The sequence below is a fragment of the Dufourea novaeangliae genome, unplaced genomic scaffold (genome assembly GCF_001272555.1).
Source record: "Dufourea novaeangliae isolate 0120121106 unplaced genomic scaffold, ASM127255v1 scaffold89, whole genome shotgun sequence".
NCBI lineage: Eukaryota > Metazoa > Arthropoda > Insecta > Hymenoptera > Halictidae > Dufourea > Dufourea novaeangliae.
In genome coordinates, this window is record NW_015373988.1 from 4,060,881 (window position 1) to 4,084,490 (window position 23,610).

The window sequence follows — 23,610 nt, forward strand, 5'->3', positions numbered from 1 at the left end:
CAATAAAAATTTTTTGGTTTCAATTTCATAATACTCTTAATAGAAAAAATGAGTTTGCATTTAAGTATATTATACTTCTGTAAATTGGTATAAAAAAAATATAAACTTGTATAAACATCCGCAGACTATTAAATAAAAAGAATGTCAACAATACGTTATATATTCGAACGTATAATATTAAATCTTATATTAATATTTTTGCATCATAAAAATTGTAAATAAAGTGAATATAAATGCAGTATTTATTTGCACAGACTGCTATATTATATAGTATGTATCATATTCAGTTTCAAAACTAATAAATATTTTGGATATACTGAAAAAGTATTTTTTATATTTGCCTCGCTCCTTATTCAATAATTATTTTCCATGATTTTGATTAGTACCTAAGGATATAATACTAATAAAACAGGTATAACTGTATGAGCTAATGTTGTGTATGAAATTATCACATTTAACACCTCATAATTTATTTAAGGGTCGAGTGGTATTATCTTATAAAATGATTTAAATATGTTCTTCTATTATTATATTTCTCCAATTAATTGCAATTGCTATTATTCTATTCAGCATTAATTACATATAAACACTTGTATAGTACATGTCACATTCAAATACATAACATTGTACCCATTGTACCTATGGGTCACCTTATAAACTTTGCTGTATCAATCAATGGTCGTGTATATACGTTTGATAGTGTATGAACCGACGCTAAATATTATGAATTGAATAAAGTGTATTTAAATTCTACACTTAATCTAAAGAATATTTGTACAACAAACCAAGGAATAGAAGGCGAACCAAGTACAAAGCGAACGGTTAAACACATTTGAAAATAATAAAAACGTACCGGATCACAAATGTCAGAAGAGAAGTTTGAAAGGTATTTACATAAAGTATACATGTATACATAATATGTATTTAAGGAATACCCTACTGTAATGAAATCTTTGGTTTATTCAATTCTTAAATACCTCGTATTTAAATAAAATAAGTTAATAGGAAGGTTTTAGAGGTTATGTATAATTATTATCCTCTAAACTGTAAAATTAATGGAAATACATTTTTTGTAGTTCAATCGATAAGGCAGATGAGGCGCACAATGAATCTGGTGAAGATAGAATAAAAATAAAATCTGATGATAAAAGTAAACATAAACAAAAACTAGAAGAAGTTTCTGAGAAGCCTAATGGTCGAACTAACAACAATGACTGTGGAAATTGTTATTGGTAATTCATTTGAATCTTACTAGTAATATACAACAATATTCAGATTGATCTGTTATAAACTTCTGTTATTTTCTCAGTGCAAAGGAGAGAAATCTTAACATCGTAGAATTGCTATGTGCTAGCTGCTCAAGATGGTTTCATGAATCTTGTATTGGATATCAATTAGGCAAACTAGTACCTTTTATGATGAATTATATATTCATGTGCAAAAACTGTTCTCCTACGGGTTTGGAAAGTTTTAAAAAAAATCAAGCACGTAAGAAGCAACAATCCATACAATTTCAAATCTCTTATTAGATTATCCATTTTTTTCTTGCATATAGATTTTAGGAATTTCATTTTTTAGCATTTCCACAAATGTGTGTAACAGCAATAGCAAATTTGTTACAAATGTCTCAAAAAGAAAATGAATCAAGGATTATGTTTCATAAGGACAAAGATATTATTCCCTTCATTGAATGCCATTGGGATAGTATGACTACAATGCCACGTAGAGTCACCCAATCTTGGCATGCTACTGTAAGTAACACCTTCAATGCTAATTTAATTACGAATATTTGTAAAGAAATTTTTTATTTATATTTAGCCGCTTACGGTGCATAAAATGCCATAAAATATTTAATTGCAGATACACAGAGCACTACTAAAGGATGTTGGAACATTATTCACTATTGATGACAATAATTCTGATGGTCAACTATTTGGACTTGTGTGTTCTGATCTTTTAATGATCAAACCAAATTATGAAGCTATGATTAAAGGTGGTCATTTAAAAGTAACCGAAATGGGTGTCCAACATGTTGGTAAGTGTAATTATTAATATTAATTGCGTAATTGTTAGTTGGTTAGTGTCAGACTTTCCATGATGAATGACTGTTTTGACAACATTGAATGTAACTATTTAAGTGATAACAAATGATACATGTTACTTAATCAATTACAGAACAACAACTACTGCTATAAACATAAATACGACATTTTGTACATGAAACGAAAGAAACGCGATCGCAACTTTTTGACTAGATTTCTGCAATGAACCGCGACACTCAAATGAGTAATTGATTATTATATCTCCTCATAAGATGCCGTTCCTATTTTTAGTTGGAAATAAACACTGACAGATGTATATAAATATATGTACTACTAGTACTATTATCTGATCTTTCACTTTCACTCTAATTGTTACAATAACAATTTAACAGTTGAATAAACTGTAAGAAAATGAACTATAGAGACAGTGAACCAAGCGTTAGTTAACAAAGAAAAATAGGAAGATGAAAGAATTTTTCTAAGCTTTTCCTTATATCTTTTTATCATTATCTTCTATTTGATTATATTCTATATTACTACATTAGATATATATGTATTTGTTTTTATTATTAGATTTCAGGTTCATTACGTTTCTCTTAGTTCACTCTTATCTTATCTATAGATTAATCACTACTGTGATATCATGTATCACCCTGCTTGATCTTCGTACTTATAGTACATATCACTTCAGTTTTTTTAATAAATTCTATGTCAAGACTAGTCATTAACATGTAATAGAGGACAGCAGCTGCTACAAGTAACTATCAACGCGTTATATAGAAAACATTACAATTGAAATATGGTAGAAATTAATTAACGAGATCCTTGTGTTACTAGATATTTTCCAAAATAATACATTAAAGTTGTTCATTACTTGACTTAATAAGCATTGTTACGGAATATTTAGTGCCACTTAGTGGAGGACTTCGCGGTCGCAATGCAAAGCGTAAATTTCCCGGAGAAGGAACAGGTACTGGTCCAGGAAAGAAGGGAAGAGGTTCAGATATGACTGCTCCAAAATTACCTGCTCATGGATATCCACTTGAGCATCCTTTTAACAAAGATGGTTATAGATACATTCTTGCTGAACCAGATCCTCATGCACCTTTTAGACAGGTATGTTATTCTGTTATCTGATTGTATTATGTATAAAACATTCGGAATTCATAGATCAATTATACCACTAAGATAATACTATTTCATAGGAATTTGATGAAAGCAGTGATTGGGCAGGCAAACCTATTCCTGGATGGCTGTATAGAGGTTTGAGTCCAAGTACAGTCTTACTGGCATTACATGATCGAGCTCCACAGCTGAGAGTTTCAGAAGACAGATTGGCAGTCACAGGCGAAAAAGGCTATTGCATGGTCAGGGCCACTCATAGTATGTCAGAACGATAATCCGATTTTAAGATTTTCTTTCATTGTTTCAGTAAACTTGAACCAAATTATACAGAATTTTTCCGTTTTTTACACTATCGAGACGACTAATGTGAATATTTTATAGATGTAAGTAGAGGCGCATGGTATTGGGAAGCCACTATTGAGGAAATGCCAGAAGGATCGGCTACTAGATTGGGATGGGGTCAAGAATATGCTAACTTACAAGCTCCACTTGGTTATGATAAATTTGGATATTCATGGAGATCTAGGTATAAATATATTACTAAAATATCAAGTACATGTAAATGTTTATGTATTATGACATAAATAGCTATGTATCTGTTAACAGAAAAGGCACGCGGTTTCATGAAAGTAGAGGTAAACATTATAGTAATAGTTATGGAGAAGGTGATACTTTGGGGTTCCTAATAATCTTACCTAATACACATGATGCTTCACACCTACCAAACACATATAAGGATCGAGTGAGTAGACGTTGTAGGCTAGTTTAATGCATTTTTATTTATTTGTTTACAAACTAACAAATGGTTATATATCAGCCTTTAGTAAAATTTAAAAGTCATCTGTACTATGAAGAAAAGGATCAAGTACCTGAAGCGCTGAAGTCTCTGAAACCTTTAGAAGGCAGTAAAATTATTTTCTATAAAAACGGCGTAAGTCAAGGCGAAGCGTTTATCGATATCAATAAAGGGGCATATTATCCTGCAGTTTCTGTACACAAAAGTGCAACGGTTTCTGTAAACTTTGGACCAAACTTTAAGTGCCCGCCCGCCGATGCCATTTTTAGAGGAGTACGTAAAGTACAACTTAAAACAAGAAAATTAAGAGTCAGAAGTACCTTTACAAATTATGCATAACTTGCAGATGTACGATAGAGCAGAAGAAGCAATAGCAGAACAATCTACGGCCGATATACTTTATTTCACTGAAAACGAGGGAAAGCTAAGGCTGGATACTTTTGCTTTATGACATTAATGTAATTTTTTATTTCATTGCTTTTTTATTCTCATTTTCGATTTTCATTAAACATTTTTAATGACACCCACCAATTTGAATTTTTAATTAAATTATATTAGTTTTGTAACCTTAAGTACTAATTATTTAAAACAAGACATATTACTGAAGAATCTTTTTTAATGCGAATTGGCGCACATGATTCGAACGTGAATATAACATACTTTTATTCCCTAATTTTAAGTAATCATCTTCCAAAACCACCCCTACAAGCTGGACTCGGAGCAATTTTACTATTGTCTTCCCACTGGTCTGGTGTTTTTGCCTTTATGAAGAAGTGTTAAAAAGATTTTTTCAAATTATTTTGTATTATACTATTGGATTATATTAGCCTAAATTTTCTTTAAAAATAGTTCAAGTACTTACTACTATTGATAATGCATGGACTCCACCATCCAATTCAGCTTGCAGTAAGTTATTTATTAGTTGGTGGCGCTAATTGAATAAAATTACGCCTGTTCATTTTTTAAGTAATAGTAATAAATACACGGTATATTAATCGCTTGAGTGCTACGCAGTGCGATCGCACTGAACGCATTCCGTGTCGACAATTGCTACGGTATCGGTAAGCGAAGTTCAACTGTGTTAGGAATATAAACACTGAAATGATGGTTTTAAATTGTTACATCCAAATATTTTCCAAAATTCGTAACCATAAGAATTTAAATGTTACAATTAAAAGAAGTGTGCTCACAGCTCTCAAACGATTAAATTAGCATATTTGAAAAACAATTTAACCAGAAACGCCCTAACAAAGCATTGTAAAAAAATTTCTTGTTGTGAGATTCCTGACACATAACTTTTGATAAATAGATCAGTTTTAATTATTGTGTTATTTATAGTGTTCATGTTTTGAACATGACTCATTTTCTTAACTATTTGGATTGATTCTCATGCCTATGAAATGACTGATACTTTAAACTATTATTAAGCATACCCAACCGTGTGGTGTAAAGAACTAAGGCGTTGCTGGCACTTGCCTAAAAATGACTTTTTTTCATAACTACTGAGAGCATAGATCAACTTGAAACTTCTTACCTTAAGAAGTGACTTATCTTTGAATACATCAGATACAACAACTACTTTAAAATGTGTTTCAGATCCTTTGGGAACATTATGCATATAAGATTCATTTATTACTTCAACATGAGATGGATTTAAAGAATTTACTAATTTCTTCCTTATTGAAAGTTCTATGGGATTATGTTGTATGACGGTACTCATGTTTCTTAAAGAACCAAATGCACTCCTATACCATGCATAGGATGATTGTGTACAGATTATGTCTGTAAAGTTAAATACTTTTGATGCTCAAATAATATGAAAATACATTCATACATTAAATAAAACAAATGTTTTAGCTTTACTTAATAAGAGATTTGTTTAGCAAACATGTATAATAAACATTATATTATTAGCTTTTTCAAAACTACAAGTGAGATTTAAACAGGAAATTATTTCATCAATTATAAATCTCTATTAGTTTAAAAGTAAAATCAAAAGTTCATTAAATCTCATTAAAATTATAGTATTATTACATAAACTTATAAAATCCATAGTCTAGTTATTACAGTGTACTCAATTAGTACTTATTCTACTAAACTATTGTGCTGTACTAAAACTTAACATTTCAACTTAACTAAAATATAACAATGTCTTATAGGTCCGTTTAGCTTACTGTGCTGTAATAACGGTCATGTATCAGATACATGGATATCATTTAAGGAAGATGCATATAATGTTTGAAAACATGACTATCTACAATATTCTCTTGTACATACTAAGTTATGTAATAAAAAGTACAGACAAAAATTGAATTTTAGTACACAAATAAGAAATAATAAGAAATCACTTAACCTGTATTTCTCGGTTAATGCAATATTATACCACGACAAGCGAAAATGAATATGCATCAATGATAATTGATATTACATTGTAAGACACTCACTTTTTCCTATAAAAACCGTTGTCGTATACATTTATGTAGTAAAGTGTATGGTTTTGTATGCAATATTATCTACAGAATCCTATCTCATACACTTCTGTTACATATATATTGTATACAAACACGTGATACGGAATTATATAAATACGTGTATGTCGCTACCTTTAAATTTGACACTTCAAAATAATGTACACACACCGATGATTAAAATAGTTATTATCCTACTGGAACAAAGTGATAATGAAAAAAAGCATCAGTCAAAATAAAATGTTCCTCTCACACTCTAATGTGTTACGATCATATTGTATATAAAAATATACACAGTGGCCAAACTGCGACTCGCGAGGCTCGCAGTAGCCCTGCGAACACCTGCGAACGTGGGACAGAAGAAAGCATTGGATGATAGGTCTATTCTATACCTCGTCGGTGCCCAGACCTACTCCGATCACTCTTTCTCACAGGTAACACATAACGCCTTGGACCTAAAATAGGCGTCTTTAAGGCGTCATGTGCTATCTGGACTTGATATCCAAATTCTTAACATTAATAAAACTCATTAATAAAAAGGAAATATAGAATCAGTATTTCGCTTTAAATACATGTTCTTTTCCATAAACAGGCTCTAATCAATTCAAAATCAGTATTTCGCTTTGAATAAGTGATTCCTTTTTGCAAGCACATTTGAATTATCCTGCCAAAAGTTCACAATACCAATCTAGTAGACAGGATTTGTGTGATAAATTGTGTAATTCTTATCAAACTAAACAATATAGGAGTAATATTCCACATAATTTAATTAGACTAATATATCTGTTAGACGTGTCAGTGCTGTGCTCACTTAGGAAGTTTCTGTATGAATATAAATATCCTACAATTTCATTAGTGTTTTGGGGTTTTGGTGCTGATAAATTTAATAATATTGTTCTCCATAATAAAGAAGAGTCTATTCATATACAAATTGAATATGTAGACAAATATTATATAGTTTTTAGTTACACTAAAATGTTTAATAAAAGAGAACAAATTTTTTCTATGATCTTTGGTTTGATGTAGATGGAAATAAAACACAGTATTTGAAAAATTTTTGAGAAAATGGAATAAGTCTAATTAATATATCCACTATAGTAAATGGATCAGGTGCTAATGCTGCAAGAGCTTTTAAAAACCTATATTATCTTTGGTTTGATGTGGACAGAAATAAAACGCAGTATTTGAAAAATCTAGGAGAAAATGGAATAAGTCTAACTAATATATCCAGTATGGTACATGGATCAGGTGCTAATCTGCAAGAGCTTTTAAAAATCTATATTATCTTTGGTTTAACGCAAAAGGAAACAAAACACAATATTTGAAAACTCTACAAAAAGAGAACATACATCTAGTTAATGTCTTTAGTGTTTTGCATGGGGCAGAAACTAGAGCTGCAAATGCCTTTATAGACCTATATGGTCAAAGGCACTAATGGTTAGTGTGTATACATGGGCTAAAAGTGTAACATTAAATATCTCATAAATTAATGGTCATATACATATGACTGAACAAATATCGTTGGCTTCATAGTTCCAATAAGCTTTATGACTATGCAAAACCTCGTTGAAAAGTAAGCGCGCGAGGACCTTTCCTTGTAAGTCTTATTTCGTCATCTTAATTGTAACGTACATATATTGTATTAATTTTATATACACTCAATAGTAGATAATTAATAAATAGTTTGTAGTTGTAACAAGTTTTAACGAGTCACATCTCATTAAGTGCTGTATCCCTACTCTTTGATATAAGTATATAATATAGAATAGAGTGTCCCAGGATAAGTGGGAAATATTTTAGGTGTGACTTGAGCACATCAAAACAATAAAAAAAGTTCACATAAACATATGTCCTATTTGACTTCGTTTGCGAGTAATTTCCAATTTGAATGTTTGGAAGTAATGTTGTTTAGAATCTTACCGTCCAAGAAAGCCATTTTGAATGTCTCAATTATGTATTTGAATTCAAACGTATTTCTCGAAAGAAGTCTCGTTTGATCTTAGTACAATAAAACTAGAAATCGCTATCATGTTTACGGCCAGAAACGACAAAAACAAGATAAAATAAAAATATGTAGTGGAGTATTACCTGATTGTTGTAATAAATAACCAGATTCACCGACTTTCACCAATTTCCCGCCGAATTGCTTTTGGAGGGAAAGTCAACTGCCATGGCATCGGTTGCGCGTTCTTTCCAGCTGGTACCTCGAAAGAAGAAATGAACGATTATTCCAAGCAATTACATTAAATTAACAATGGTTCTATCTGGTTCTATCATAAATAAACAATTATGAAACTCGAAGTGTGCGGCAAAAGATTATAAATTGAATGAGAAATGCGTAAATACTAATATTGGTATAGGGTAGTTAGCGGAAATCGCGAAGACCGCTTATTCTTAGTTAGGCAATATCGAATTAATTCACGATTTACACTAAATAGAATAAATATTATATGGAAGTAACGATAAAAGACTAACGTAGGTACTAATAGTGCGTGAATGATTAGAAATGAAAAGTAAAGGTCACGTACTTACTTCAACACGAACGAGCTCACTTCACGTCTTATCACTACATCTTCCCTGAAACGAATGACCCTGTCTTCGACTTGTCATGATCAGTGGATTCGGCTATCTTAGAAAGATCGTGATTGGTGGATCATCAAGTGAGGGTAGATCCCCTCTTCACTCCAATTTCTATTTTAACGAAATAGAATATTCACCATACTATGAGACGTATATAACGTATTATATTTCAATATGAAATTTTTATTACGTGTACTCGAAATTAGCTCGGCGGGGAATGACCCTCATAAAACGGAAAAACAAAAGCACAAGGACGATTTCGTAAAATTCCCTTGGTTGGATACATTTTCATAGCCGTATGCTTTGTGTGTCTGTTTGGCCAGTTTTCGAAAACTCGTATTAAAATGTACTCTATGATTAGTAAAGGAACTCAACTGCGTACATAGCCTGGCCTCTTCTTGAAAATTTGTTATTCCAATTCATTTTAGATGGAACACATTAATTTTGCTGCCGCCTTCTCGAAGTTTTGAAACCTGCGATCTGCGATGCTTCCCTAACACCATCTATGATAAACACACCCCATCGATTTGACAACGGCGCCAAAATTTATGAAATATCTGGCAGATATTACCAATGAAATAATAGATAAAAACTTTTCTTTATAGAGAAAATAAAGAAAATGCAGACCTGGCAATACTTTTATTACTCGCAATAAATAAAATTATTAGAAATAAATGATGTGTAAATAAATTTATATGTAACAATTTACCAACCAGAAAGTAATTTGTTGTGCATATTGAGATTCTTATATCGCATTATTAGGTAAAAAAATATATAAAACCGAATAAAGAAGGACCGTGTAAAAAGTCATGTTATGATAAGTGAAAAAATATATACTTTCACTTTACAAACAATTATGATAGAATAAAGTGACAAAGGAATTCATAAACAAATTATATTTTTTATTTCGATTTCTTTTTTCACAGTATATTATGTGCATATAAAAAATTGTAAAACAGTTATTTCAAATAGAAACATGGAACATATTAAAAAAAATATATTTTAGTTTTGCAGCAACTATTTTTAGAGCATTTAGGTATTTATGCAGTATTTAGATGAATTGCTTTAACAAAATTGTTATCTAATTAAGTTGTTTGTCGGCCATTACCGATAAAACTGTTTTCGCAATGCAATGAATGGCACAATAATTTGAGCAAACATCGCATAAGTTCAACATTGTGAAGCAATCATCTAACAAATAGTGTTGATTTAATTACATGATTGGTTCACTCAGTGGTGGAACAATCTCAGATTAGTGTGAACTAACATAACTTTATGTTCATCACAGGCTTTTATTACTGCCTCATCATTTGTAGAACCAGAAGGACTTGCAATATATTTTACACCACTCTGCAATTAAAAAATATTAAACAGTGTCTTCCAAAAAGAAAAGAAAGTATGTAATAAATAATTATGTACCAGTCTGGCTCTATCCACATTGTCCCTAAATGGGAAGAAAGCATCACTACTCAAAGCAACGTTATTTGCTTTTTTGATCCATTCGAATCTATCATTCTCAGAAAGTTTTTCTGGTACTTCTTCGTACATAGCTGCCCAAGCTGATTCATCCATGTCTTTTCCTATAGATCCATTTACATAATTATCAATAGCATTTGAAATCTCTGCACGTTTTACGCCCTTCTTAAACTTCATACTAGTAACTTTAGGATGCTGACGAAGCCACCTAAAAGATGTACAATGAAAAATTAATGACATTTAAAATAAAGCTTAAAAAAAAAAATGTATTCACTCAGTAAGTTTGGATAATTTACCAATTGTCAGCTTTGTCACCAGCAAGCCTTGTACAATGAATCCTAGACTGTTGTCCTGCACCAATTCCAATAACTTGCCCATCCTTAGCATAACATACCGAATTACTTTGCGTATATTTTACAGCAATAGTAGCCACGATTAAGTCTCTCATAGCAGAATCAGGAACAGTTGTCAAATTTTTGGTTACTATATTCGCGAATGTATCCCTGTTAATAATAGCGTCATTGCGCTTTTGTTCCATGGTTAAACCGAACAAAACTTTTCGCTCTATTGGAGACGGCACATAGGCAGAATCGATCTGAAGAATGCAATAAGCACCATTTTTCTTCTTCTTTAGAATTTGCAGTGCATTCTCAGAATAACCTGGTGCAATAATTCCATCCGAAACCTCTCTAAAATTTTATATACCTTCATATAGACATATGTATAATTTATTTCTAGTCCCCTAAGAAATAGTACAAGATCTTATACTACCTAAATATGATCTTAGCTGTAACTTCATCACAGGGATCGGATAAAGCTACAAAATCTCCAAAACTAGACATTCTGTCTGCTCCTCTAGCACGAGCATAAGCGGTTGCTAATGGTGTCAGTTGACCTAACAAATCATCTACTTGACATAATTTTGCTTGTACAGTATCTAATGGTACGCCAACTGCTGCACCAGCTGGACTAACATGTTTAAAGGAGGTAGCAGCTGGTAAATTCAGAGCTTCTTTCAATTCCTTCACCAGCTGATAACCGTTTAATGCGTCACAAAGATTAATGAAACCTGGAGAACCATTTACTACAGTCAATGGTAATTTTTCCATAGTAGTATAAATTTGAGCTGGTTTTTGGTGTGGGTTCATTCCATATCGTAATGTCAGCTGAGACACACCAACGCTGTACTGTTTACGGAAGTAGTCTGAGATAGCATTATCATACTCTGCTGTATGAGTAAATGCTTTAAGCGCTAATATCTGTCTAAAAATGGAAAATGTAATGTTAAAAGAATTTAAAGAAGTTTGAAATATTTACTTCATTTACAAAATTCAGGGTACCTAGTTTCCAGGGAAGTGTCTTTGCCAGCTAATGTTTCCATTTCTTTTCCTACTTTTTCATAATCGCTAGGATCACAAACAACAGTTACTCTTTTATGATTCTTAGCTGCAGCTCTTAACAAAGTTACTCCACCAATATCAACGTTTTCTACTGCATCTTCAATTGTAACATCAGGTTTTGAAACTGTATTTACAAATGGATATAAATTGCAAACTACAAGCCGGACAAGCTCATAATTTTGTTTGCGAAGATCTTCTTGATCCGATTCTGTGAGCCTGGCTAATATACCTATAATATAAAGAAAATAAAGAAAATTTGTATATTACCTACCAGCATGTACAGCAGGATGAAGAGTTTTGACTCTACCAGAGAGCATCTCAGGTGCTCCAGTAATAGCAGAAACATCTTTTACAGGGAGACCAGCCTCTCTCAAAGATTTCGCAGTCCCACCTGATGCAACTAAGGTCAAACCTAACTCATGCAATTTTTTAGCAAATGGTAGAAGGTTTGTTTTGTCAGACACGCTCAAAATGGCTACAAGTATAATGGAATTATTAAATATTGTATAGAGACAAATTTAAGACATAACATTAAGGATAAATATAGAAAATATTAAAGGTTAAACTTCTTAACAATGAAGTAGATAAGAGCTCTTAATTTTACTTGATTTCTCATAATTTTATTTGTTAACCATGTATATTTATATATACATATATAGCTTACCTAAATTTCCTGCAGACATTGTATAGTTTTTTCAAAAACTATTAGCGTCCTAAAAATCCAAGCGACTTTTTGTAATGTTAGAAATGAACCGACTGATTCCGACTGATACGTTCCCGGCTCCAGGCCACCACAAAAGAGATTCAACAAGTGCTCGACCCTGAAGTAATCTTCACTCCTATTATAGTTCACACACAAGTACATCATGTGCATAAGTACCTATGTACACGTGTTTACGTATGGAATTGGTATGGAATATAAGATTCATAATATCTCGCAACTTGCGGGGGTTTTACAGGTCAAATGTTATCGTCTTGAAATTAGATAAAATAATTTACAGTAAAACGTAAATAATACGTTATAAATAATATATTATGCAAAGTCAAATTCGAAAATTATTACCACATTTTTATCCTATTTAAATATTTTTTACATGAAGGAAAATATAATTGTACGCACTTAGAGTATTTAGTTGTTTGTTAAAGAATAAGTTTATATGGTGTAATTTTAAAGCTGTAAAAATTTAATATCATTGCCTATAATAAGTATATTATATAAAAAATCTGTTAAAGAGAGACGTAATCACGTTTAAACTCTTTCATCTGAAACTGGAAGCCATTTTCCAAAAAGAACATTTGATGAAGAATAATTCAATTTTCAATATTTATTTCTTACGCATTAATGGTCAACTTAAAAATTTGCGTATTATTTAAAATTCATAAATCATAAATATATAAATATTCGTAGGAATTTTGCATTCTATTACATGCATCAGCACATTGATTTTATATTGAACTATTTAGACTCACTTATTTCGATCATTGTTTACCTTTATCAAGGAAGTAAAGGATAGGACAGAGGAATACTTTTTGATAAAATATACATACAAATCGTGTACAACAAAACCAATTATTTCACAAAATGTTTATTATGCGCAACTTTCAATTTTTTTTAATGCAATAAATTAGTCATTGTTAATAACAACATTTTCTACTATTGTTGATAAAATAGTTTTGTCATTTATAGAATTACTACATACTTTGAATTAAAATGACTTAAATGCATTAGTACAAATGAGGCACTTGATTCTAATTTTTATCATTAACATTGTATTGGTCAGTATTATTAAAAAGAAACTAACAGAAAATATCATACCAGTAAGTGTGACAATAAATATAGAATAATGTCAACAGGCTTATTTCTGTTGAATAAAAAGAATATACCATAGGTTACAAAACAAAATGTATTGTTTACAATTGCTTCACAGCAATAATACACTTTAATGTGTACTGTTTTGTAACCTATTATAAAATTTATATAATTTTCTATTTATAAAGAACTATTTATTTAAAAAAAAAACCATGTAAAAGGATTATTTAAAATGATTACCACCTAAATATTTCGAGGATAAAATCTTCATTGATCCATATTCCATAATTTCCTTAAACAAGCATTTTTATAAATAACAATTTGTAGATACCTTTGCACGTAATAGACAAAAAAATATAACATTTGAAAACAATATTTAAAACAGAAAAATTATGCCAATGTACAAATATAAGCTTAAACAGATGCATTACATTATAATCTTTAAAAGTATTGCATTAAAAACAGCTGTATTTTAATATGATTAAATTTGTCTGGTTACATCTCATGATTGATCCGCTTGAAATATACATATTTGTAATGCAACATGATATGTATGGTCATCTTTAAAATGAATTCCATCGATAAAGAGTGGTTTACAAATTTTATTCCTTTTTAAAGAGAATGAAAAATATGTAATGATTCTCTTACCACTTTGATAATTGCACATGATATATCATATTAGAGCTTGGCACGAATATGACTGAAGACAATTACATTTATTATGTGTGTATAATTTGATAATGTAAAGTTGTAACTTACCGCACTAACAATTTTTTTTGGATAGTTGAATAAATTTTTATTTAAGGAAATTTCGTCAAAATTAAATGTGCGTATCAAGCAAAACAGTGATTTTAATGCAGCACTTTATGGAAAGAATCGAATTCTCTTACATGTAATTCCAACAGTTTATACTCGTACAGATTTCATTAAAAATCAATCAAATCTATGCTTTTAAATAGAATTTCAGTAGTTATACTGTTATACAGAGGAACAATATTAGCGTTTTAATCCTGAGTAATAACATAAACTACATAAAAAAATTGATTTCATCAAATATTCTTGTTAGTAAACGAATATTATTTTATAATTGTACACTATTAAATAATTCGATTAATTCTTTCTTATACACTTGCAAAGAAAGATAATCATCTATTAAAAAATAAAACTTTTACAATACTGTTTTTTCGTAAAGAAACAGATTTTCCTAAATTCTGATTTCTACAGCATCAGATTTGGAAAAGTGAATCCATATCAAAAGTTAAAATTCAATTGATTGATTGTAATTGAATATTACAATTTTGTCAAATTACATAAAATAGATGAAATTTCAACTACTCCTTCTATTTCTAGTTACTCGTTCATTTAGTTTTCTTTTATTTTTTTTTTCGTTAAAAAAATCGTAGTAATGGCAACTTCGTTCCTACCACTTGCACAGCAGCTATGTTATCTACTTTTTTGGCGAATTCGTTAAATCTATATGCTCTTTTTCTTCCTCTGTGAGAAATATTTTGGTAATTACTATATCACCTGTACTATATGTTTGGCTAGCCACGCTACTGCCGATGTTACGATCCGTTCGTAAACTCTTGGTTTTGTCTCGACACGAACATGCACATTTCGTTGGAGACGCATCCGCGCTGCTTGAAGAGAACTGATCGGTCGCAGAACCAGTCGCTGCTGAAAGAATAGCTTCCAATTTTTCAATTTTCTCAAACCTGTCCATCCGTTCGTCGGAAAGTATTTCATCCATCATCTGCATCGATTCTGTAAGGCTTGGAGTATCAGTGTTTCTCGGTGACAATATACCACCTAAGCAAACAGTCAATTTTAAATATTTTGAACGCACGTAGCCTTAAAGGATTATTAATCACAAAAACTGTACCAGAATGTGAATTTTCGGAGGTATAACTTTCCATACTATAATACTCGTCGTCAACTTTATCCTCATCATCATCATCGCTACTATCTCCTTTATCCTGACCCATATTTTCAAGTTTCTCTAATTTCCTTGCAACTTTGTAACTGCCTTTTAGCTTCTCTTTTTCATCCTCAGTAAGATCCAAATAACGTAACAGGCGTATCTCACGGTTACTCAACACAATATTTTTCGTGGTCGCATCTTCCATTCTCTTTTTCAAATCTGCAACTTCTGTTTCCACTTTCCTTTGCTTCTTACGTGCCTTAACTTCTGCAGGTTTAATGTGCATTTGTATTTGCTCTTCGCACAACTCAGAAAAGAGAACTTGTACTTCCGGCTTTATGAGTCTGATGACAATAAAAACAAAAAGAAATCATTACAATTAAGAAAAACTATTTCACTTACTCATTGCAGCATAAACAATTATAAATGTAATCAGATCACTAGAAGAGATTGTAATTTATCTAAATAGATACGATGAAAATTATTTTGTAAATATCACACAAGTAAATCGTACTTAGCCATAGAAACATATATTTGCGGAACCAGGCTTAAAACGTCACTGCTGGCATAAATGAGCATCTCTCGTGTTAATGGACGACGGCACCAGTACCTTTGATTGCCACGATAGATACTCTTTAGTTGTTCTTTTAATGGATTAGATAGAGCACCATAATGATCACATAATGTATTCAAATTAACATTTTTAACTTTATATACAGGTTTACCAGTTTCTTGAAATTGAAGTACAGCATGAGCTGCCTATAAATGTAAACAGGGTTTGTTCTGTCAATACTTTTGCTATGTTATAATAACAATTTCTGAAAGATATTTAATAAATAAAAACGAAATATACCTGTGTATCGAACACATTGATTAACATAATGTTGAACTGTCTATATAAATTGACACTGTCATTTCTACAGTCATGAATTACCTGAAAGGAAACATACATTGTTCAAAATATACGTTTTCAAGAGGAAGATATAAAATACAGAAGACATATCAGTGTTCCTTACTTTAATAACATTTGGATGCTCTAAAAGTTTCTGAAGTCCTCCAGCTTGAACAATATTAGGACATGTAAATAAATCGAAGACATATGCTTGTCCAGACATAGTACCGACTTGTATAAGTGTTAATTGTCCTTTAACTCCTAAATTAATGCCTTCACAGTCTATCGAAACAACAATTTTACCATCGGATGGAGATTTACGAGGATTTATAATATCCTCTATAATTTGAAGACTTTCCCTTGCATTCACAATTACTCTAGTCTGTTGCAGTACTTTCAATTTCCACGCATCTCCCATTTGTGCAACCTGTAAACTGCGATCCTTCTCCGTATTATCTGCCAAGGTCTTCATTACAAGTGTATTTATTCTTTGCTTTAAAGTTTGTTGTTGTAGGCTTACTGGAGGAGAATTATTATTGCTTTCATTCACTTGAGAATAAGAACTCTGTATATAATTAGTTTGACTCGTTGAATTAGCACTAATAGATTCTGAATTAGTTATTGATTGCAATGGTTGAGTGTTGTTCAACTGTACAGCTTGATTCGCATTTATTTGATTTGAAGTGCTATTTTGATTTCGTACAGAATTAGCGAATTTTGTTTTTGGCTTTCCTTCTACCGTAGACGATTTCGGTCTTCCGATTAAAGTTACCAAATTACTCTGAACATGAAATGCATCTGGGAACATTTTTACAAATGTACATAAATCTTGAGCCGTCTTAAATATCGAGGTCCAATTTTCATAGGAAAATTTGTCGTTAACTATATTGAACATTTGATCAACAAGAATCGGACCCTTCTGTTCAATGCATTCACAAAGAAAATCTAATAATTTTGCAGTAACTTCTGGATCAATGGGTATGTCGGGTTCCATTTTAATTGGCGGCTCTGGTTTCATGCCTTCATACTGTTTTAACATTACATTATCTTCAGTAACTACGAAAGCATCCGGAAACTTTATAAGGAAATCTCTAAATTCTTTATAATGTTGGCCAGAAATGTGTCTAACTTCTGGAGAAGCTTGCGATCGATGTCCTAGAAGGCTTTTAATTGGTACCTCTGTACCAACACCATACTGTATTAATTTATTTGTAAAATATTCTACAGCCTCTCGTGCATAATCACGTTTACTGCTTAATTTACATCCATTTTCTTCTTCAACAACTTGCTGAAAAGTATTTACAGATACATAATCGCCATTAATAAGAAAAAGCATTGGGTATTGAGCTAAAAATTTTTTAAGACCACTTTGAGATCCACCAGCTATCTGACGCATTTCTTTTGTGAATCCCTTAGCTCCAAACTGGCAGCTTAAATCATGCAGTGTACGTGGTCCACCCTTATCCACAAGGAGTTCAAAGAAAAATAAGAGTGTCATATTTCGTACAGTTTCATATTCTGAACTTTCCATCTTTCTATTCTATCTGTTATGCTCAATACATGTACATATATATATGTATATTTTTATTTACAATTCTTGACGAATAATGTCATGATACATCCTAAAATAAAAATATTAAATTTTAATGTTCATTGGTTTTAATTTCTATTAACAAACATATTAGTGCACACGTTACTTCCTTTAAAATGCTGACTACATGTGTTTCTTAAATATTACTAATTTTATTATTAGTACTATATATTTACCATTGCAACAACCATCAAATATTAAGAGTAAAAGCGTAAAAATAAATTATTGCCATTGTTTAGTATATATGCTTATAAGCACCTCATTGATAATGCTTTCATGGAAAGAAGACACTTGTTTTAATATTCATCAGATTCCAATGAACAAACAATTGCACAGCCACCATACCAGAGGAAAAGCTAGATCTGAATACCATTAAAAATATGTAATTAATTAAGTTATTGTTAATGCGTAATCTTTCTTTTTTTAATCACAAAGGAGTACAAACCTTATGAACAACTATGCTTCTTTTGAACAGACTTCTTTTGTTATTGATAATATACATTTCGTATAAGATAAGAGCATTATAAGATCTTTCTTCTCCTCCTCTGTAGAATACTTGGGTTAACGGAAATTAAAAATGATATGATCTAAGGCACAATGTAGTAGAATATCATGATCATCATAACCTAAAAAAAATGAAATATTAATATTAACATAGATAGTTATCAAGTTCATTCAGTGCTGATAAATAATAATAAATATTGAACATTAAACGAGAATATATTTTCGTACATTAATAATGTTTTAGTTAATTAAAGGGAATAGCCCACGAAACATGTAATAAGCACAAGTGGGAAAAATATTGTCGTGTGTGATATAAATACACTAATATTTATAAATTCATACTTCAGCGTTACGGATTTACAAGTTAATTACTTTATTTCACAATTTCCTTAAGTGTCACGGTACATATCATGTATTAAACATATGTGTGTAAATTAATTCACTAACGTTACAGACGTCGTTGTGTAATTTGACATTGAGCAGCATGAAAATTACCTATGACAAATAAAATACCGCTTAACAACAAGATATATCAGACAAAGATTTAAGGATCACCGACATCCCAATTCTAAGATATCGCAGGTCAAACAACTCTGACATAGATTTAAAATACCACCACGCCAACAAACCCTAATGAACTCTATATGTATCCGTACAAGTGTCCGTTAAGCGTTCTTGAACTTATTTTTTCTCTAAACAAGTAATGATAATTACTTAAGTGCTTTTTAAAGGCTTACTTATATACTTGGCCTAATAATATGTAGTAAAATTTCAGTCATCCGCCAATGTGGTACACTGTGCAATATGTATATCATTCTATACATACTGATCCATGCATATCTAATTAATTCTCACCTGGTAAGAGACAGACAAAAGAGGGAGCATTGGATGCGAAAACTTGCTTTCTTAAAAAACGATAACGATTACGATTGACCTTCATTTATATTTTGAATGTATTTAAGAATAATACTTTAATAGAAATTTTGCTTTTTTTTACGTACATATATATAGTTACTGATATCATTATACAAGATGAAGTAATATATTATTATATTCACTGCTCCCAAGTATTAATCTATAAAAATCTGAACGTGTAAGTATTAAAATATATCTGCATATAACATGTGAATCGAAATATATACATGTATTATATAATATTATTCTATAGTAATAAAATATATTTAAAATAAGCGTAGCAAATCTATGAGCAAACTGACGTCAGATGCACAGCATCTGATATCATGGTCGATCAGGCAGTATGTCATATTCATATACATTTGTCGCTGCATTTTGAATGGTAACTGCCGTCCTGGCTGTATGTCTCTAGCACATTTGCAGCAATCTGCACATCAGGTCTACAGCAGAATCTAGTAATATATGTTTAGACCAGGTCTGGCTGCTGGGGGTTCATTCGATACCGAATGAAGTAATCATTGTTTACTAGAATTGTTCCATTAAGTTGGCTACACTTATATTTCGAATCATTTGTCAACCAATTTGTTTGAAATTAATTTCCCATTGAACACAAGTATAATAAGTAAATGTTGTTACAAACAATATTGAAAAATAAGCAGTAGACAGTAAATATATAATATTTCTCTATTAACAGAACATCGATCGGTTCAAACAGAGAATGTTATTAAATACTGCTGAGTGGACACAATAATTTCATACTAAATACATAAAAATTATTGTTTTGTTTATATAGACAGGACTATGTATCAAGCTTGTAATAATGGTGAAGATGATTTTGAACCAAGAGCTACTCCGAAACCGGCTTCAAAGTTTGATGTAAGTTTTTTCAGAAAAAATGTTATTTCCATGTTTTATGTGTTTTCAAATGATTTCTAAAATACTGACAAAACTCTACCTCTTTGGACTATTAATTAAATGTAAATAGATAAAATTTCATTTTCTACATTCTTAATAACATTTGCATTTTAATGTTTAAAATTTTAGTGTTTTTCACTGCCATCAGTTCCCGAAGTCTCTTTAATATTTGATAAACCTTTAAGTTGCAAAGCTGTAGATTATAAAGGATTTCGTTCACCATCTGTAGAACCTAGACCTTCAAAACACAAAAATAATGTCTTGTCTCCTTTGAATACCAATGGATCTTATGCAGCATGGAAAGAACAAAACTATTCATACAAGCCATCAACTTCTAAAGTCAATGACTGCCCAACTCCTCCAAAAATACAATACAATCAGAATTATAATGCAGAATTTTATGCATCGGAAAATGCACCAAAGGAGTCGAAAGGAAAAAACTCTTCTTTGAGAAAAGATTATTATAATAGTCCAAAGTATCAAGAACAACAAATATATAGAGAAAGTAATGATAAGTTGTATAGACATAATTATAAAATATGTGAGGATGATTTGGTTTGTGTTGAAAAGAAACAACATCTGAGAACACAGTGCATTAATACAACAAAGCACATAGACTCTGTGTGTAATGTACCACATGTTAAAGCATGTGTAAATAATTATGATGTCAATGACAAAGAGTTTTCTCCATTAGTATATAAAAGACAATTAGTGACACGTAATCTTGAACAGCAAAAAGTACCACTTAATGATGCAGGCAATGATTCTATTGTTCACAATCTACCTATTAATTCAAATAGTCTACAAAGGACTGAATTTCCATTACCACATTACCTTGGACAGCAGTATCCCTATTATAGTGCAAATACATTTCCTTTTCCACAACATCATCCTTATTCTGCTCATAATACCGAGAGTCAAGAGACTGTGAAAAATTTATTACAGATCATAAATAGTCAGAATGAGCAAATTAAGTCTTTACAAACACAAGTTGATAGATTATTGAAAATGCAGGAAGAAAGTTTGAAGGAAAAGAAAAGTTGTTCTTGTTTGAAACAACAACAACAAAGTGATCGTTTACTTAAAAATAATGATGAAACTCTGGATTCATCTAACTATGTTAGAGTTCCACACAGTACAAAAAGACATCCGTATCAGTATGAACCTGCTAAAAATACAGAAATGGATAATTGTAATAATAATGAAAATGTTAATCAAACTGAATTGATATTAACAGAAACACAATCAAGACCAACTTTTATGGAACAAAAAGTATCAATTGGTGTAATGACAAGCTTTGAATTCACTGTACAGAATAGTCCTTTCTCTGTGGATATAGAGGACTATGAGAGAAATGAGAGTCAATCAGAAAAAGGAAATTTAAAAATATCTAATAACGTTGGTGTGCGTGACACTGATGTGAATCATGAACCATTGAGAAGATATAAAAATTCTTTCAATCGAATACCTAGTGCACAATTAGAAAATATAGTTGAAGACTCAGAGAGTTATATGTCATCTAGTCAACAGCAAAGTAGTAATTTAAATGCAAGTATTTCTTTAAAAGATTTAGAGAAACAGGCTTATATAGATGCACGAAGAGACGTAGATACGTGTAGATCAGAATCTCCTAAACAATGTAAAGGTGCAACTGTAAAAATGAATCATATTCAAAATACACAAAAGCATTTAGAAAGAAGTAATAAGGAAGAAACAACAAATTACGTAATCGTAGAAACGCCAATGCCACAAAAGAATACTGTAGAATATAATTCTTTAGGAAAAAGTAATCGTAAGATAAATATTCCATCCAGTACAGATCAATATAATAAGTTACATACGCATAGAGATAACGAATCGGCAACAGCAAGTAATTCTGTGAATAGATCAACTGATTATTATGAGAATTATAGAAAAGAAGGGCAGGTTGCTGCTAAACGCGGCAGCTGTATCGAAGACAGTATGATTTTAAATGGTGGTGATTTAAAGATAAATGAAAGGCCACCAACTCCGGAACCTAGTATTCATGTTGAAATGCAGGAGTATTCCAGTGACGACGATAGCGAGAAAGTTAAACGTAGCTCTAAAGTGGGCTGGACATTCTACAATAATGTTCTCGGACAAGTGAATCAATTATTGCAGAATTCCTGTGTAACAGATGATCAGCAACAAGATCAGAGAAAAGTAAACCAGAACAATCGAGATGAGACTGAAAACAGAGCATTAGATAGTGTGAAAGTTGCTACATTAGAACAACTTAAAAAACTTGGAATTAGTTTAAGCGAAAATCCAGAACATAAAGAATCGAATAATAGTAATAAGTATGTTTTGCATTTATAATTCCTTGCTATTATATATGTCTGATGACCTCGACTATCCAAGTTTTGTTAACTTAGAATATTGTATGTGTTAGTAATAATACGAATGTTAATTATGCTAAGTTTTTGTATAATCTTACATAGATTGCTTTTTCGGATAAGTTTTGTTTAACATTTCCTTGGATAATCGAGTTTGTATTATACATAGTAAATTTGATCATTTTTTTGTAAGGACGACATTTGATTCATCATTCTATCCACGTTTGGATTATCAAGCAAACATGACACAGGCTACAAGTGCTGTAAATGAAACGAATACAAGTATGCATATGAAGGCATTGGCTTTGAAGTATTTAACTGATGAACAGCTTTCTGAATTAGCTGTGCAAAGACAAGGTTCAGCATCAGTAAAACATCTTATGCTTAGCAATGTACAAGGAACAAATATGTCTTTTGCTACAATGCGTTACTTGGAACGATATCAATTACTTCCAGGAAAGAATAATGTTCAAACAGAAGGTACAATAATAAATCATCATAATTTCTAATGAACACGTACGACATATTTTAAAATTATCTTAATAAAGAAAAATACAATAGAACAATAGAAAAACTGTCTTTTCTTATTTTTGCAGATACCGGTAAAGTACAAGCTGAGGTGTTTCCAAAAGGTGATATGAAATTTACAAATGCAAAAAAAGGTCCTACATTACAGCGTTTTCCTTTTACTCAGACACCGAGAACCACTTGTCCCAGTAAGATTCTAGACATTTCAACTTTGAAGCAGCAGCCAAAACTCTTATAACAATTGACAATATTAATGTATTAAATTTAAATTTGTATAATTTTATAATTTT

General features: G+C 31.1%; 5 protein-coding genes across 5 annotated transcripts; 2 read left to right on the forward strand and 3 right to left on the reverse strand.

Moving 5' to 3' along the window:
* The first annotated feature begins 820 nt into the window (after positions 1–820).
* On the forward strand, positions 821–4,414 carry LOC107187537 (set1/Ash2 histone methyltransferase complex subunit ASH2). The gene is made up of 11 exons (XM_015575660.1): positions 821–886; positions 1,077–1,232; positions 1,310–1,488; positions 1,579–1,751; positions 1,861–2,035; positions 2,950–3,158; positions 3,248–3,425; positions 3,549–3,693; positions 3,774–3,909; positions 3,985–4,236; positions 4,310–4,414. Exons 1-11 carry the CDS (start codon positions 864–866, stop codon positions 4,412–4,414), a joined length of 1,731 nt encoding a protein of 576 aa, XP_015431146.1. The 5' UTR covers positions 821–863.
* A 182-nt stretch (positions 4,415–4,596) lies between these two features.
* Positions 4,597–6,502, reverse strand: LOC107187573 (bolA-like protein DDB_G0274169). The gene is made up of 4 exons (XM_015575697.1): positions 6,408–6,502; positions 5,498–5,745; positions 4,826–4,894; positions 4,597–4,724 (listed from the first exon to the last, which is right to left on the reverse strand). Exons 1-4 carry the CDS (start codon positions 6,436–6,438, stop codon positions 4,647–4,649), a joined length of 426 nt encoding a protein of 141 aa, XP_015431183.1. The 5' UTR covers positions 6,439–6,502; the 3' UTR covers positions 4,597–4,646.
* A 3,521-nt stretch (positions 6,503–10,023) lies between these two features.
* On the reverse strand, positions 10,024–12,679 carry LOC107187524 (bifunctional purine biosynthesis protein PURH). Its single transcript, XM_015575643.1, has 7 exons — positions 12,552–12,679; positions 12,159–12,362; positions 11,828–12,116; positions 11,259–11,750; positions 10,784–11,176; positions 10,431–10,695; positions 10,024–10,361 (listed from the first exon to the last, which is right to left on the reverse strand). Exons 1-7 carry the CDS (start codon positions 12,568–12,570, stop codon positions 10,242–10,244), a joined length of 1,782 nt encoding a protein of 593 aa, XP_015431129.1. The 5' UTR covers positions 12,571–12,679; the 3' UTR covers positions 10,024–10,241.
* A 2,389-nt stretch (positions 12,680–15,068) lies between these two features.
* Positions 15,069–18,041, reverse strand: LOC107187529. The gene is made up of 5 exons (XM_015575649.1): positions 16,635–18,041; positions 16,472–16,552; positions 16,133–16,377; positions 15,580–15,962; positions 15,069–15,506 (listed from the first exon to the last, which is right to left on the reverse strand). Exons 1-5 carry the CDS (start codon positions 18,039–18,041, stop codon positions 15,145–15,147), a joined length of 2,478 nt encoding a protein of 825 aa, XP_015431135.1. The 3' UTR covers positions 15,069–15,144.
* Positions 18,042–20,116: 2,075 nt separating this feature from the next.
* On the forward strand, positions 20,117–23,558 carry LOC107187565. The gene is made up of 4 exons (XM_015575690.1): positions 20,117–20,396; positions 20,565–22,756; positions 22,986–23,272; positions 23,389–23,558. Exons 1-4 carry the CDS (start codon positions 20,322–20,324, stop codon positions 23,556–23,558), a joined length of 2,724 nt encoding a protein of 907 aa, XP_015431176.1. The 5' UTR covers positions 20,117–20,321.
* The last annotated feature ends 52 nt before the right edge of the window (positions 23,559–23,610 follow it).

Coding starts and splice junctions, on each gene's coding strand:
- LOC107187537 (XM_015575660.1), top strand. CDS start 864: ATGTCAGAAGAGAAGTTTGAAAG. Junction 1,752..1,860: donor CCCAATCTTGGCATGCTACT/GTAAGTAACACC, acceptor ATTTAATTGCAG/ATACACAGAGCACTACTAAA. Junction 3,910..3,984: donor CAAACACATATAAGGATCGA/GTGAGTAGACGT, acceptor GTTATATATCAG/CCTTTAGTAAAATTTAAAAG.
- LOC107187565 (XM_015575690.1), top strand. CDS start 20,322: ATGTATCAAGCTTGTAATAATGGTGAAGATGATTTTGAACCAAGAGCT. Junction 20,397..20,564: donor AACCGGCTTCAAAGTTTGAT/GTAAGTTTTTTC, acceptor TTAAAATTTTAG/TGTTTTTCACTGCCATCAGT. Junction 23,273..23,388: donor GAATAATGTTCAAACAGAAG/GTACAATAATAA, acceptor TTATTTTTGCAG/ATACCGGTAAAGTACAAGCT.
- LOC107187524 (XM_015575643.1), bottom strand. Junction 12,117..12,158: donor TCATCCTGCTGTACATGCTG/GTAGGTAATATA, acceptor TTTATATTATAG/GTATATTAGCCAGGCTCACA. Junction 10,362..10,430: donor ATGTGGATAGAGCCAGACTG/GTACATAATTAT, acceptor TTTTAATTGCAG/AGTGGTGTAAAATATATTGC.
- LOC107187529 (XM_015575649.1), bottom strand. CDS start 18,041: ATGGAAAGTTCAGAATATGAAACTGTACGAAATATGACACTCTTATTT. Junction 15,963..16,132: donor ATATATGTTTCTATGGCTAA/GTACGATTTACT, acceptor TATTGTCATCAG/ACTCATAAAGCCGGAAGTAC. Junction 15,507..15,579: donor CTCCGAAAATTCACATTCTG/GTACAGTTTTTG, acceptor CTGTTTGCTTAG/GTGGTATATTGTCACCGAGA.
- LOC107187573 (XM_015575697.1), bottom strand. CDS start 6,438: ATGTATACGACAACGGTTTTTATAGGAAAAA. Junction 5,746..6,407: donor AACGGTTTTTATAGGAAAAA/GTGAGTGTCTTA, acceptor TTAACTTTACAG/ACATAATCTGTACACAATCA. Junction 4,895..5,497: donor AAGATAAGTCACTTCTTAAG/GTAAGAAGTTTC, acceptor TTATTCAATTAG/CGCCACCAACTAATAAATAA.